At 42.5% G+C, this 16,375-nt stretch overlaps 1 protein-coding gene across 6 annotated transcripts in view; it reads left to right on the top strand.

Moving 5' to 3' along the window:
* Positions 1 to 16,375, top strand: part of PLPP4 (phospholipid phosphatase 4) — a 109,943-nt gene that overhangs the window by 47,914 nt on the left and 45,654 nt on the right. For all 6 annotated transcript variants that reach the window (XM_068951563.1, XM_068951565.1, XM_009689357.2 and 3 more), the window contains one exon: positions 13,602 to 13,710. In XM_068951563.1, coding sequence (XP_068807664.1) covers positions 13,705 to 13,710 — 6 coding nt within the window. In that variant the 5' untranslated portion in view covers positions 13,602 to 13,704. The remainder of the gene's footprint in view (positions 1 to 13,601; positions 13,711 to 16,375) is intronic.

The raw sequence follows: 16,375 nt of genomic DNA, 5'->3' as shown, positions 1-16,375 counted from the left end.
AGTCAAAGCCAATAAAGCTCCATATTAGGATTATAGATTGTTAAACAAAAGTGATAGGTGTATATACTGCATGGCATTGGATTCGGAAGTACATAATACAGCATTTTAGCTGTTAAACTGCTGGAGATAAGACTTTCCTTTTATTGAGACAGCTGCTTCTCTATCCCTTCTCAGTGCAAGTGGAAATTACTTAAGAAATTGGTTTCAGTGCCGCTACAATATGATGAGTATAATAGCAGGTTTCCATCAAATCATGTGAAGGCAATATAAATTAATTTCTGATTTTATGAATATGCTTCTTACACAATCAATATCCATTGCAATATAAGTTGTAATATATTTTGTAATTTAACTTAACTTTTTATTTCTATGGAGAAGTTAGAGGCATTGCTTTCCTGCTTGAATTCTTGTCAGCAGGGGATACCTGGCATATGTGAATAGTAGTCCAGGTAATGAGCTGACTACAGCATTAGATGTCTCACTTTAAATACCAGAAATAGGCACTTCTGGCTGGAATGATTTGCCCCAGCTTGGGCTGAAAAATAGTGCAAATGACAGAAGATCTCTTGATATCCAGTGTTGTGCCTTAACCAGAGCGAAAGTTTCTCTTTCTAACGTAACTAGAGTTTATGTTCACAGAATCACAGAATCACAGAATCGTTTAGGTTGGAAGGGACCTCTGGAGATCATCTCGTCCAACCTCCCTGCTCAAGCAGGGTCACCTAGAGCATATTGCCCAGGATCACATCCAGACGGGTTTTGAATATCTCCAGCGAAGGAGACTCCACCACCCCTCTGGGCAACCTGTTCCAATGCTCTGTCACCCTCACAGGGAAGAAGTTTTTTCTCAGGTTCAGATGGAACTTCCTGTGGTTCAGTTTCTGCCCATTGCCTCTTGTCCTGTTGCTGGGCACCACGGAGAAGAGCCTGGCCCCATCCTCTTGACACTCCCCCTTCAGATACTTGTACACGTTGATGAGATCCCCTCTCAATCTTCTCTTCTCCAGGCTGAACAGGCCCAGCTCTTGCAGTCTTTCTTCATAGGAGAGATGCTCCAGCCCTCTAATCATCTTGGTAGCCCTCCGCTGGACTCTCTCCAGGAGTGCCATGTCTCTCTTGTACTGGGGAGCCCAGAACTGGACACAGTACTCCAGGTGAGGCCTCACCAGGGCTGAATAGAGGGGCAGGATCACCTCCCTCGACCTGCTGGCAACACTCTGCCTAATGCACCCTAGGATCCCATTGGCCTTCTTGGCCACAAGGGCACACTGCTGCCTCATGTTTAACTTGTTGTCCACCAGCACTCCCAGGTCCTTCTCGGCAGAGCTACTTTCCAACAGGTCAGTCCCCAGCCTGTACTGGTGCCTGGGATTATTCCTGCCTAGGTGCAGGACCTTGCACTTGCCTTTGTTGAACTTCATGAGGTTCCTCTCCGCCCACCTCTCCAGCCTGTCCAGGTCCCTCTGAATGGCAGCACAGTCTTCTGGTGTGTCAGCCACTCCCCCCAGTTTAGTATCATCAGCAAACTTGCTGAGGGTGCACTCTGTGCCTTCCTCCAGGTCATTGATGAATATATTGAACAAGACTGGGCCCAGGACTGACCCCTGGGGGACACCACTAGCCACAGGCCTCCAACTTGACTCTGCGCCATTCACCACAACCCTCTGAGCTCGGCCATCCAGCCAGTTCTCAAGCCACCTCACCGTCCACTCATCTAGCCCACACTTCCTGAGCTTACCTAGGAGGATGTGATGGGAGACAGTGTCAAAAGCCTTGCTGAAGTCCAGAAAGACAACATCCACTGCTCTGCCCTCATCTACCCAGCCAGTCATTCTGTCATAGAAGGCTATCAGATTGGTCAAGCATGATTTCCCTTTGGTGAATCCATGCTGACTACTCCTGATCACCTTCTTGTCCTCCAGATGCTTAGTGATGACCTCCAGGAGGAGCTGTTCCATCACCTTTCCCGGGATGGAGGTGAGGCTGACAGGCCTGTAGTTTCCTGGCTCCTCCTTCTTGCCCTTTTTGAAGACTGGCGTGACATTGGCTTTCTTCCAGTCCTCAGGCACCTCTCCTGATCTCCAGGACCTTTCAAAGATGATGGAGAGAGGCCTAGCGATAACATCCGCCAGCTCCCTCAGCACTCGTGGGTGCATCCCATCGGGGCCCATGGATTTGTGGATGACAAGTTTGGACAAAAGATCTCTAACCCGATCCTCCTCAACCAAGGGAGAGTCTTCCTTTCTCCAGCCTTCCTCTCTTGTCTCCAAGGTCTGGAATTCCTCAGGACTGGCCTTAGCAGTGAAGACAGAAGCAAAGAAGGCATTCAATAACTCTGCCTTCTCTGTATCCTTTGTCACCAGGGCACCCGCCCCTTTCAGCAGCGGGCCCACATTTTCCCTAGTCTTCCTTTTGCTATTGATGTATTTGAAGAAGGCCTTCTTGTTGTCCTTGACATCCCTTGCCAGATTTAATTCCAAATGGGCCTTAGCCTTCCTTGTCGCATCCCTGCACACTCTGACAACGTCCCTGTATTCCTCCCAAGTGGCCTGTCCCCTTTTCCACATTCTGTACACTTCCTTCTTCTGCTGGAGTTTGGCCAGGAGTTCCTTGCTCATCCATGCAGGTCTCCTGCCCGCTTTGCTGAACTTCTTCCTCAGAGGGATGCACTGATCCTGAGCCTGGAGGAAGTGACGCTTGAATATTAACCAGCTCTCTTGGACCCCTCTTCCTTCTAGGGCCCTACCCCAGGAGATTCCCCTAAGTAGGTCCCCGAAGAGGCCAAAGTCAGCTCTCCTGAAGTCCAGCGTTGCAATCCTACTCATTGCCCTGCTCCCTCCTCGCAGGATCCTGAACTCCACCATCTCATGGTCACTGCAGCCAAGGCTGCCCCCAACCTTCACATCTCCAACTAGACCTTCTTTGTTCGTTACTACAAGGTCTAGCATTGCACCTCTCCTCGTTGGCGTCTCCACCACCTGAGTCAAGAAATTATCATCAATGCTCTGCAGGAACCTCTTTGACTGTTTGTGCCTAGCTGTGCTGTCTTCCCAACAGATGTCAGGGTGGTTGAAGTCTCCCATGAGAACCAGGGCCTGTGATCGTGAGGCTTCTTCCAGCTGTCTGTAGAAGGCCTCATCGTCGACTTCCTCCTGATCAGGTGGCCTGTAGTAAACCCCCACAACAGTGTCACCCATGTTACCCTGCCCTTTAATCCTTACCCATAGGCTCTCAACTTGCTCTTCATCCACCCCGAGGCAGAGCTCCATACATTCTAGTTGCTCCCTCACATAAAGAGCAACTCCACCACCTCGCCTTCCTGGCCTGTCTTTCCTAAAAAGCACATAGCCATCCATGACAGCATCCCAGTCATGTGAACTATCCCACCATGTCTCTGTCACTGCAATGAGATCATGGCCCTGCGACCGCACACAGATCTCTAACTCTTCCTGCTTATTCCCCATTTTTTTTTTTTTTTTTTTAGTTAAAAAAGTATGAAAACAATCTTACAAGGACAAGCTGGTGATTGCATGTTTTACAGAGATTGTTGTATGAACAACCACTAGAAGTATGGGTGACCCCCCCAGAGATTCCACACTGGAGATTTTAACTTGCTATTTCTGTACAACATTGTCTCTGTTGGACTGAAACAAACCCACCACAGCATGCTGGCAATTGTTATAATACAGTCAAGTGATTTTTCTGCTGCTGGCTTTGCATTCAGTGAGACTTAAGAGCAAGTTTGTGAGAATTCTGGTTTTGCTTTCACTTAAAAAAAAAAAAAAGCACAATGACCTAAGCTAGATAGAAGACAATGACAGCAGTACTAGACTCACAAGTGAGAAGGTGAAGTGAGGAACCATGCAGCAGAAGGATGGGAAAGAACATGTAACTGTTCAGGATGTTACTGAAGTTATTTTCAGTATCAACGGCTTGCGTGGTGAAATTGGAGTTCGTTGTTAATAATCAGGCCTTGGTCATGTGTTTGTACCCCAATATGCAGCTCCCTTCTTAATAGCTGAGGAGCTGTGGATTTTCCAAGTGACTTACAGTGATTAAACAAGAGTCAGATCTCTTTCCTTGTGTTAACCTCTGAGCTAGCACAAAGCTATCTCATCACGCTGACATAAGTAGACAGCAGCATTTCAGAAACCGAACTCCTCTAACATCTGCGAGGTGAGCAGAATGGGAGGGATAAAGCACAGACATTGCTGCCTTCTCGCTACCCTGTCTGCTTCAGTTCTGTTAAGTCAATTTTTGCATTCCAGCCATAGACCGTTTCAGCCTCTCACATTTTGTCTCTCTTTGCCAGAGTCCCTGAAATAACCACCAAAAAGTTATGATTCTTCCTTAATATTACTACCTAGGTAGAAGGAAAAAGAGAATGTTTTTCATGGCATGAAAATAAGTTGTTTTCCAGGTATCTGCACAAATAACATGACCTGAATGCTTTTCCAGCTATTAGTGTGTTGCAGATAGCGTGGACCAGTTGCAGATCTCGGGTTCCAAAGTGAGCAAAGACAATGCAAATAAGGAGCGTTCAGTGCAGTGCAACCAGCCAGTGAAAACACTGACCCTTTTCTCTTTAGCCTAGGTCACTTGTTTGAAATTCCTCAAGCAAATTCTTACTTTCAGAACATCGTTTTCTCATCGCCACAGCTGCTGTGCCCTGTGCTGTATTCTACTCCTTGGCTCTTCTTTCAGAAGTTAGGTGCTGCAGATCAGTTGTGTGAGAATCTCTCCCTGAGTTATGTATTGTAAATATGATGCTGTAAGTAGGCCAACCTGTAGAGAGCCCTACCAACTTCGGCTTCACTGATGCTGCTCACAACTATGTAGTTCTAGTGTCAGTACAACTGATTGCTCAGTTTAACGTGGCAGGGGCGCTATAAAAGCTTTTACTGCTAGATTTACGACATGAAAGCTATGGTGGTTTTGGAAATATTTAACGAAATGCCTATCTAAGACAGTGCACAGTGTAATACTTACAGCACAAACACCACTAATCTGTTTCAGTGGGAGAGGTACTAATGAATTAGCTCCCACAGGGTTCTGCAGTCAGAGAATGGTAGTCAGGGCCCAACTCTTCTAACCAGCCCTTGGTGGTGATTTATGAGAGGTTCATGAGCACCTGTGGTTCTGCAGCTATCTCTTCATTACTTACACAGAGGAGGAATTATGTACAATGCCATTTCAGGCTCAGATCTACTTAAAATCAGCAGATGATGCTTAGAAAAGAGGAAATTCCATCACTAGGTATCTGGTATAAAGAAAACTCAGCATCACAATCGCCACTTCCCTTCACTGTACTCTTTCTGGTGCTTTGTTGTGCCGTATGGTGTTGAACTTCCCTTCCTCTTGCTTCTTACATGTCACCTGTTATGTGGTACAGCCACTGTTTGCATCTAGAGAGAAGATAAATTCTCACAAAATAAATGAATCCTCACAATGTAGAAACAAGGCAAAAGAAAAAAAAATAAGCTGATGCTGGAAACCAGGAAACAGTCTCTAACCCTTTAATGTGCTATGGATGCTTCTGATGGAGCAGACATCTAGGTCTTCAAAATTGCCAGGACTGAAGCCCCTCTGTCCTCTCCTCTCTGATATCATATTTGTAATCTCTGAGAGTACAGCTGTTAGCCAGTGACAGTCCTTGTAACACCGGTAGGTGTTTCTAAAGTGAAGATTTTCTAACTTTGTTGCTGGTAGCTTGTACCTTGTGCTACCAGGGCGCAACAATGCAATTCTAACGTTGGGCCCCGTCTATCCTATTCCTGTTGCTGTCTTTGGAACATGATTTTCTATTATGAACACCTTAAAAGATTTCTACTTTACCAACTTTGCTGGTGCAGTACTGCTTATAGTTCTTTTATGGTGCTTTCAGTGAAGTAGATGCCTTTCTGTAACATGTTTTAGATGCTGTACTGTTCCATGATTCTCTTTAACAATGTGGTTTGGGACACTGAAGGTCAGTGGTTTGGGACCGTGAAAGTCAGTAGCTTGTCAGAAGGCAGATGTGTTCCCAAACAGCTCCCTTGTAAAGGGAAATCTTTTTGGTGTTTTATTTTGTCAGCAAGTCTGTGGTCAAACATTACTTCTTTTAATAAAGAACAGCAAGTGCTATTGTTGACATCTCCATAAGGCTGGCAGCTGCCGTCCTTGTCTGAAGACGGTGACTCATGATTATCAACTTGCACTTAATCTGCAGTTAAGAATTGGACCGACTGAGAATACCAGCTTCATTTCATGAACCTTAGTGGTAAAGGGCACCTTTTACTCCATGGAAACTTAAGTTTCCATGGAGTAAAAATATTCTCATGAATAAAAAAAATTCCATGGAATACAAAAATTCCCGTGAAGGGAAGATGAGTTAGCCTGGCATATCTCTTTTTTAGCTTCTGCCTATTTTTCTTGCTCAGTTTAGTTTGTCTACATTGCTGTATGCTGTACCTTAATCCAGCTCTCTGCTGTCTTCTACTTCAATTTCTCCAGTGTTTCCTTTGGGTGGGTACATGGTCACATAGAGCCTAATCATTCAGTTTTGGGTGCCGCAGAGAGTAATTGAAGATGCTGAGCATATTGACAAGTGTAGTAAGCTGTTTTGGGAAAGGATGTTTTGGCTCTGGAGATGCTCATGCATCTGAGACTTCAGCTATATGTGTTATTATATTGGCAAACATTTTCAAACTGGAAGCATTCCCAATGCTTTTCTGGCCAGGTTCATTATTATTATTATTACGTTGGAGAAATATTTTTACTTTTTTTCTTTGTTAATTATAGTGAATTAATTTTGGCTCTTAGATGACTCTTGGAAATGAAAGTATTTCTAGAACCTGAATTTTTTATAACTGTCAAGAGGTTTCTAGAGGAGAAGCATTTGGAAATTGTGAATATACATATATTCATCACAATACAGAAGAATACAAAATTATGAACTCATGCCTCATGCCTCTTGATGAGACTGTAGTTAATTTACAAGTAGAAATAAGGGTTTGTCTCATCTATAACGCTTAGCTTACCTAATGAAAGAACAAAAGGAAAATGCGAAGATACTTTGGCATCTGACTCCCAGTGGGACTTCAATGCACTTCTAAGTCCCTTGGGCAATTTTGAGAAATTTTTACCAAGGATATTCAATAATTCTAGGACAGGGAATTAAAACAGCAAATACAGTTACTGTTCCATGAGAAATAATGGGTTAGAATTTGGTTCACGATGTGAAAAAGGCAGAGTAGCCTGTTGCATTCACACAAGTGCTCCGCTGAAATCAGGGCTTTTCAGGGAACAAATTGCAAACCTTCTCAGAAACACTTAACACAGGGAAAAGATGAAACAGAACCTTGCCCGTGAATTACTGTCAAGAAATTATATGACAGGCTCTTTTCCCTGCTTGAATACTTGGGGAGTTGGAGTGACCCCTTATTAAAAGAGTGCTAGATTATGTGTGCTTTCTGAGCTCTTTGCAGTATGTGCTACTATTGGTTTTCCAACACGTTTTCCTACTTGCTGTTCTAGTTTTATCTCCTCTTCCACTGATCTTGGCGACTGCCAAATGTTACTGCTTCTTGATATCATGCTGCTGAATGCCAGTGAACAGTAGATACTGTAAGCAGTGCTTGAAACAACACAGTGAGGTGCTAAATACCCTGACATTACTTGTGGGAGTTATAGACCATGGTGGAAGCACAGGACAGAGATTCTGTGAGGGAATTTATGCAAAGTTTGATTCATTCACTACCCGTGAATGATTTCATAAATAACATTACTTAGTCCATATTTTTGCAAAACTGCTGCCTACTTTTATCTTGATCAATCAGGGATGTGCTTGCCTAGAAATTATTCTAAAATGCTACACGCTATTAAATGGAAGTGAAGGTAACATAACCTAAAAATGCTTATGTCCTTAGAAAAGATGATTATTTTTATTTAGGATAGAGTTTGTAGGCATTGATGTTGGGATGTCCAAAGCAGCCTCAGGCACCTGTTTCTCACTGAGGTTTTTAATGGGATTCGGGCTCCTGTTTCCGATAGGTTGCTTTGAAAATAACAGTTGAAGGACTAGAGCCGAAGACCACTGCAGTTAATGAAAGTCCTTTTATGCTTTAAAAATTTGTTTGCAGACAGGTGTTTTAGAATCTTGCCTGTTAAACCGCTAAAAATGTTGGACAAATACATAAACATGCAGGAAAAAGTAAAACAATTTTTTTTTTTTTAAAAAAAAGAAAGGTAAAACAAAAGTCTCCTTAACGTCCTCGTAGGCAAGCTCAGGAAGTGCAGGCTGGATGAGTGGACAGTGAGGTGGATTGAGAACTGGCTGAATGGCAGAGCTCGGAGGGTTGTGATCAGTGGCACAGTCTAGCTGGAGGCCTGTAGCTAGCGGGGTCTCCCAAGGGTCAATACTGGGTCCAGTATTGTATAACTTAGTCATCAGTGACCTGGAGGAAGGGACCCTCAGCAAGTTTGCAGATGATACTAAACTGGGAGGAGTGGCTGACACACCAGAAGACTGTGCTGCCATTCAGAGGCACCTGGACAGGCTGGAGAGCTGGGCGGAGAGGAACCTCCTGAAGTTCAACAAAGGCAAGTGCAGGGTCCTGCACCTGGGGAGGAATAACCCCATGCACCAGCACAGGCTGGGGGCTGCCCTGCTGGAAAGCAGCTCTGCGGGGAAGGACCTGGGAGTGCTGGTGGACAACAGGTAGACCATAAGCCACCAATGGGCAGCATGAGCCCTTGTGGCCAAGAAGGCCAATGGTCTCCTGGGGTGCATTAGGAAGTGTGTTGTTAGCAAGTGGAGGGAGGTGATCCTGCCCCTCTACTCGGCCCTGGTGAGGCCTCACCTGGAGTACTGTGTCCAGTTCTGGGCTCCCCAGTACAAGAGAGACATGGAGCTCCTGGAGGGAGTCAAGCAGCGGGGCTACTGAGATGATGAGGGGACTGGAGCATCTCTCCTATGAGGAAAGGCTGAGAGAGCTGGGCCTGTTCAGCCTGGAGAAGAGAAGACTGAGGGGGGATCTGATCAATGTGTCAGGAGGATGGGGCCAGACTCTTCTCAGTGGTGCCCAGAGATAGGATGAGAGGCAACGGGTACAAACTGAAACACAGGAAGTTCTCTCTGAGCATAAGGGAAAACTTCTTTACTGTGAAGGTGACAGAGCACTGGAAGAGGTTGCCCAGAGAAGCTGTGGAGTCTCCTTCTCTGGAGATATTCAAATGCCATCTGGACACAATCCTGTGCGATGTGCAGGTGACCCTGGCAGGTGACCCTGCATGAGCAGGGGAGTTGGACTAGATGATCTCCAGAGGTGAGATCTTCCAACTTCATCCATTCTGTGATTCTGTGAAAAAGCTTATACAAAATTTTCGTGTGCTAATATGAAATAAGCTTTCTAAGCTGCCCACCTGCTGCCGTGGGTGTTAAGCAAGTATGATTATGATTGTATTTTCAGCAATGAGCTTGCATTTTCAGCCGTGATAGAAAATGGCTAGAAACATTTCTCTTTATCCAAAGACTACGTTTATTACTAATAACAGCTAGACTTTTAAACAAGCGTGTGCTGGCTTATGAATAGTAATAGACTGTACTCTTAGATAGGACAAAGGAACATAAATCACTAAGTGTCAGGCAACTTAGAAACCAGTATGTCCTCATGATTGTTTAATAGAGTACAAAGGGAACTGCTTTCAAGCTAGTGAAATCTCGTATCCTGCTGCCCATTGGTGATGCTTCAAAAAAAAGAAGAGAATTGTTCTCTTATGAGTCTTGGCATAAAAATTTAATTGGCAGCTGGGCTTTTTCTGTGGAGGAAAAAAGTGGGTTTTTTTGATACAGTTACTTTTCTCTAACTGTTTCTGTTTCTGTGTTCACATAGATAAGATCTGCTTTCTTCTATATCTGTTTTTCTCTCCTTCAGTAGTGATCTTGAAATGATAACTACTCAATTTAGCAGCTTTTTTTTTTGGTGCATTATGTCCCAGTGTAGTGTTTGAACAATTTTCTTGGAAGAGGCTTAGAACACCAGTAAGCAGAAGCAATGGTTACATAATCAGATTTAATAGGTGATGGATGCAAATGCTATTATTAAATAAAATAATAATAATTATTATTGTCATTGATAGCTCTGCAATGAATCTGTCCTCAGAAATTTACAAAGATAATGAGTGCAGAGTAATCAGAAAATTCAGAATTATGGTCTTCAGCTGGAATCAGATATTTATTATTTATAATTTAATCCCTTAGCACATGTATTATTTTGTCTTTACAGAAGTTAAATGCTATGACTTAACACATTTGCAGCGTCACATCGTGGTTTCCAAGAGAAATATGAGTTTGAATTTTCTTTTTTTAAATTTCTCAGACAAATTTTAACAAATGTACTTTAATCTCATTTTCCTCACGCAAAGAGGAGAGAGGGAACAAAAGACAAAGGAGAGAAGCCCCATACCTTTAATTCTGTTGGCGTTTGCTCATAATGTCAAATGTCAAATTACTTAAGTGTCTGCTCTAATGTGACACGTTTTCCGAAAGCGCACCATTGTTCGAACGACTGCACTGTGATCACCTTGAAGCATAAACGAGCGTGTGTTGTTTGTTCTTCGTAGTCTGAAGAAGTGCATCAAGGCCTAGGTATGTCAGAGAGCGTGTCTCTGCTCCGAGGCGTTGCCTGGCATGTCCATTAGTTCCAGCGCTTTGAGAACTGCCTCAAAGCAGATCCTTGAGTCATCCAGGCCAGCAGGTACCTGGGGGATGGTGTCAGAAAAGATGTGGCAGTCTGAAAGATACAGTCATTGAAGCTCTACTGGCTTCTTTAGTTTGTTGGCTGTCCAGACGTGCTTGCACTTATCTATTTATTTATGTTTAGATAAGGGTGGTGAAGGACTTCCTGATCCCAGATTCTCTACACATTTGTGTAATAAACTTAATTCCTAGACAGTATACTTGGGATCGCTGATAGTCAACTCTCCCAGGTGACGTTTGTTGAAAGTCATGCCCAGGCCTGTGATTTTTAAATGGCAAGAGAGCCCTTCCAAGCAGCAGTTTGTTACTTTTAGCTGTCGTGCGTATCTTTAAAAGCAGATCAGTACAGATGATAGAATTTAGGACTCTTGCTTCAATTTAGGACTCTTGGAGATAAAGCTACTTCAGTTATCTGGAAATCAGCCTTTATTTTTCTAGTTTAAGTGAAAATTTTTTAAATTAGTCTTTCTTTTTTGGGGGGTGTTTTATTTCCTTGCAATGGTATTTTCAAGATATCTTTCACTCTTTTATGCCTATTGTTTTTTAAAGGAAAAAAAGTGTTCATTTTGACAATGCTGAAACAAGGTGTTTTGATATTTCTGAACTTCATCTTGTGCCTTCTTGAGAGAGCAGAGTCAAGCCTGGATTTGAAGAAGCTGGGTATATTAGTAAATAAACTCCTTTCCCCAATACAAGCGTCTGTAAGTTTCCACAAGAGTCTAGTTGTCCCTGTGGGTCAGTAATGGAAGCATAAGTGTCTGCACATGTTTAATTTGTATGGTCCTCAGATTGTGTTCTCTTCTTTTAGGAAGAAGAGGTGAGCTGGGCTGTTGGGATAGATAGAGAATGACTGTATCTACTGTCTGGTGGGAGCCTGGGTACGCTCAGATAGAGAGGGTCAATGGGAGCGCGAAAAAGCAAAGAGCAGCTGGTCAGTCCTCAGAGAGGACAGAAAGAAGAATTTCATAGAGTCCAAGGAGACTGGATAAGACGTGGTGCTGCTGAGTAAATCACTGAGCTCGCTGGCTTGGAGGACCTGTCTGTACATGAAGAGAGTAGCATATGTGTGGTTTTAATTTTAGTCTATTTTACAAATTGCTTTGAGTTTATTCCATTTAAAAGTTAATTGTTACTTGTATGAAACCTGCTTTGGGAGGTTTAAAGCCCGTGGCTTTGGGAAACTTACAGTAAGAAAAGCTTTGGGCAGGTATACCTCTGTGCTCTGGCTCAATGGGCTTAGGGAAGCCCAATCTGCAGAAAGCTGCTCCCCGCATATCTTTGAGCGGCCATCCCCAGATGCACTGGTTTCAGGTAAACTAGTCCTGAAGCGAGTAATGTGGGGAGAGTGTAGAGCAAGCCTCATTTCGCTGAAGGAAATGCTGTTTCTCAGGGTACTTCCAACTGTGGGAAGACTTCTTTAATATTTCTCTTCCCAAGAAGTTTATTTGATAGGACTCTAAAGCTAGGGAGAGTTAAAGGGTAGTGAAGGAGGAGGAAGAGTATGATTTTAGATTTTAGAAGAAGAAAGACTATTTATGTAGTCCTAAAAGACTCTTGGAACTTCTGATAAGAATGGCATCACAATTCCAGCTTCCTCTTTTAGAGTTGGGAAAAAGAAGAATTTGCTTTCCATATAACAGTGACTATTTCCCTTTAGTTTTCTTTGTATTTCCTGAGATGCTCTTTGTATTTCAGTCACTTTGCATGTGTGAATTTCACATTTCACATATGTGAAAATAAGATGGGTTTAATAGTTCTATCGCATTATTTTAATAGAGTAGATTTCACTGAAAGAGAACAAATTTCACTTGGGGCTGCTTAGAATGTCCGAACTTCTTAGCGTCCCTGGGGATAACGCAGCTTGATAAAAGAACTGGCAGAAGTCTGAAACATGTTGCTGTGATCCACGGAAGTAGCATGTTGTTTGCAGTCCATTTCAGAAAGGTTCTGGTTTTACTTTGATTCCATTTCTTTATAGTCCATGATTATTGTAAATAGAGCTGTTCAAATGCATATCATAGATCTTAAATAGTCTTGATTTTCATTCAAGCTTTAACAAACCAAAGCGCTTGGGGGGATTAGCTAGGTTGAAAAGAGGGAAGTTTCAGACAAATCAGGAGATGTATGTGTTCTTGATGATTGTTTTGATCAACATTTTATTTTGATGTAATTCATTTCAAAATAGCATAATTGGAAAATCAACCTTTTCAGAGGGCTGGATGACATGAGAATGAAGTTAAAGCATTCAGTTTTGGTTGAACGAAACATTTCTGGTGGAGCTGGATTCTGTTTCAGTTTGGCAGCTAAACCAAAATACTGTGTTTCTGGCACATTTTGTTCTAGGAGCAAGTATCTTTTGGCGATGTTCTCTACAGTTATTTTTTCTTTCTATCAGTAGAAGGAATTGTCTGGAATGTGTCTTTTCTCCCTGCTTCCTCATCCTGCAAATACTAACTTCAAACTCTGGGTCTTGAAATTTGAAAGACAGATTTTGTGTTTGACAACTGGTGTATAATTTCTGTAGTGTAAAGCGTCTGCTACCTGTGGTCTTTTAATCATACAATATCCTTTGAGCACTTTTCCTGCAAGAATAAGCATGCAATGACCATTTATTTTCCAGAGTGAAGTTTATGGAATTTTTATAGAGTTGTAGAATACAGAATTTTTAAAATCATTTTCCTAATGATTTATGAAAGTGTAGTATGAAGTGTATTTATGAAGGTTGTAATACTAAAAGGAGTGATGTGGGATAGCAATGTATATGGATAAATAATGCAGAAAATAGCATTATTAACTTTGGGGGAGGTTAGATCTGCTGGAGTCTTGTGGTTTAAAAAAATAAATCTTTAATTGTTATTTTTAGCTTTACAGAATTTTTGGATCCATTCCAGCGGGTTATCCAGCCAGAAGAGATCTGGCTCTATAAAAATCCCTTGGTGCAATCAGACAACATACCTACGCGTCTTATGTTTGTAAGTACTAGAAGTTTGGTCATTTGATAGCTGCACATTTTCGTTTGATAAGCAGTAGAAGACTTTTCAATTGTTTTTTTTCAGGTAGACAAAACCTTTGTTTTAGATTCCATCAACAATCCTGAGGTCATTGTGAGTCTATGGAATCTATCATAGAGCTGCTCTCTTGTTACCTTTCTGCCAGCTTCCCCCAGCGCAGTTCACGATGACTTGCAGACTGACTGTCCTAAAACTCACGGATTTGATGACCTTTAATAACAGGAATGATTGATAAACATAAAAAAACTCTACCTAAAGTAATAAGGGTGCAGTAATTTAGACAAATACAGAAATGCTAAGAATTTAGCGGCTATAGTTCAGGGTGCTAAAACTAGTAGCTCAGTCTTTGCAAAAGCTTCATCAGTCAAAGTGGAGGATTTTCAGGAATGGGCGTGGTGGATGAGGTCAAGTCCTAGTACCCTTGCATCAAAACGTTTCCAGTGTCTTCAGCAACACCAGGGTTTTACTACTAGATGAAGAGTTCGAATTTAGAATAACTGCAAATCAGCCTAGGTAATTTGTCTCCCCCATTTTGTTGAAAGGCTCAAATCTTCAAAATCAGGGAAGTTATTAATTAAATAAGGAATAGCTTGAGGATACTTCATATTTATAAAACAACAGCATATACCACCCTTCTAAGACAGAGGCTGAAGGCCTGATTTTAAATTTATCAACATACTGTTTTTATTGCACTAAGAGGATGCAACTGAATGCTTTTTCAGCCTGGATAAGTGAAAAATATATACTTTTTCTGAAACGGAAGACAGCTTTTTAAAAAAAGCGTTAAATCATTGTGCTGTGTAAAACTCCAGGTTTAATTCTGCCATTTTTCCTAATGCTGAGATGTACCTTGCTACAGGGGTCGTAGCAAGGGTAGCGTGGGATCTGTGTTTATAACTGATGAGTTCACAAACCAGTAGTGAATCATAAAGTAAAGGAGTTTGCTACTATTCTTAAAGCAGTTTGGGAAGACTGAAAGGGATAGCTCATTAGTCCTTCCTCAGTACTCTAGGCAGTATCCAGTGGGAAGCACAAATCTGAGATGTAAATATAGTACATTTCCTTGTTACCACTTCCCACAGAGCAAGCTTTTGGTGTACTTCAGGGCAGATGGAACTTCTAGGCAGCTGCGAGTCGGTAATTTTGTATCATCTGTGTTCTCTTTTTGGCTCAGACTGCAACATTTCAGTAACTCAGCAAACAGCTTCTTAATTTAAGAAACATAGATCATTTGTAAATTGTTTATTCTTATTTCTTTAGTTAAAAGGGAAAAAGAAAGCAAGTCCAACCCTAGCATTGATCAGTAGTTCTCATTATCTAAAGAATTATTTGCCACTAGTGTGGTGTTCCAAAATTAAAACATATGGCTATGTCTTACCAAAAGGGAGTCTCTGGGAATGTATTTATGACCTGCTGGATTTATTTACACTGAATAGTCCAGATTCTGATCCAAATTAGGCAAAGCTGACCTACGCGTGGGTAGTAAGCAAGCCGTGAGGACTGTAAAGATCTTAGCATTGTTCTGTCTCTCTGACAGCAGATATTCCTCATCTTGCGAAGTGCAGGGAACTGTCAGCTTTACTTGACCACATGGAGGTCTGTGGGAGTCCCTGTCCCAGAAAATGCTCAGGCACATTGAATAAAGTGCTTATGCAATATGCTGGGTTAGCCAGTCTTTAATCTAAGCAGGTTGGTTCTTTACCCCATTCCGATTATTTGACAGTACCAGTGCAACAGAGATGTCATAGCTAACAAATAAAAATCAACTGATAATTACAATCTAGGGGGCGTTTTTCTGTGCACACATCACTCTGTGGTCTCCCAAATTGGGCCAAGAGTGTGGCAAGTGCTATGTGCAAATGACTTCCCTCCTCATGAAGTGTGGTGGCAACAGGACTGCCTGGAAGGGGCAAGTACAATCATTTGAGACAGTTTGCCTCAGCGTATAGAAAGGCACAGGCCCGTTGCAGCATAGATAGAAAAAGCAGGTTGGCCTGTCTCCTCTTCTTCTTCCTTCCCATCCTTTGATGAGACAGGCTGTACAGATAACTTGGCTCCAGTGCTGGTAGGAGGAAGGAGAGAAGAGCAGAAGAAAATGCCCAGCAGAGCTAAATGGAAAAGTAGGTCTAAGACTAATGTGGCCAGTGTAACAAGTGCCAGTGCCTTATAATTTCAATTTCCTTTGGTATTGTGTGGTATTAGTGCATTGCTCTTTTCTCCTTATTACCTTGCAAGAATCCTGACGGAGAGGATCACACTGGAATTCTAGCACCACACCTCTGTACGCCCTGTGGGGTAGGGCTGGGGTAAGGCTAAATGCAACTGTCAATCCAGTTTGGCAAATGTGGCACAGAAAAGAACAGTATTTACTCTAGAGCATGCAGCGGATTATTACATTCCTGGAGTAAGGGGACCACAGGATTCCTTCTTCCACATCCACTCTGAGGCTAGCTCAGAGGACAGGCGCAGCCCAGCTCTAAGCCATTAAAAAATACTGTCAGGTTCTGAAGCAGCGCAGAACTGAAAGTCAGTAAAATTCCCCATATAAATTAAATCATGTGTGGAAGTACATTTTGCCAAAGTAGATGGCAACAACAGAAAGTGCTTCTCTCTGGGATGTGCGCAA

Source organism: Struthio camelus, chromosome 7 (genome assembly GCF_040807025.1).
Source record: "Struthio camelus isolate bStrCam1 chromosome 7, bStrCam1.hap1, whole genome shotgun sequence".
Lineage (NCBI taxonomy): Eukaryota > Metazoa > Chordata > Aves > Struthioniformes > Struthionidae > Struthio > Struthio camelus.
Note: the sequence above shows the minus strand (reverse complement) of the source record. Positions and strands in the feature narration are given on the sequence as shown.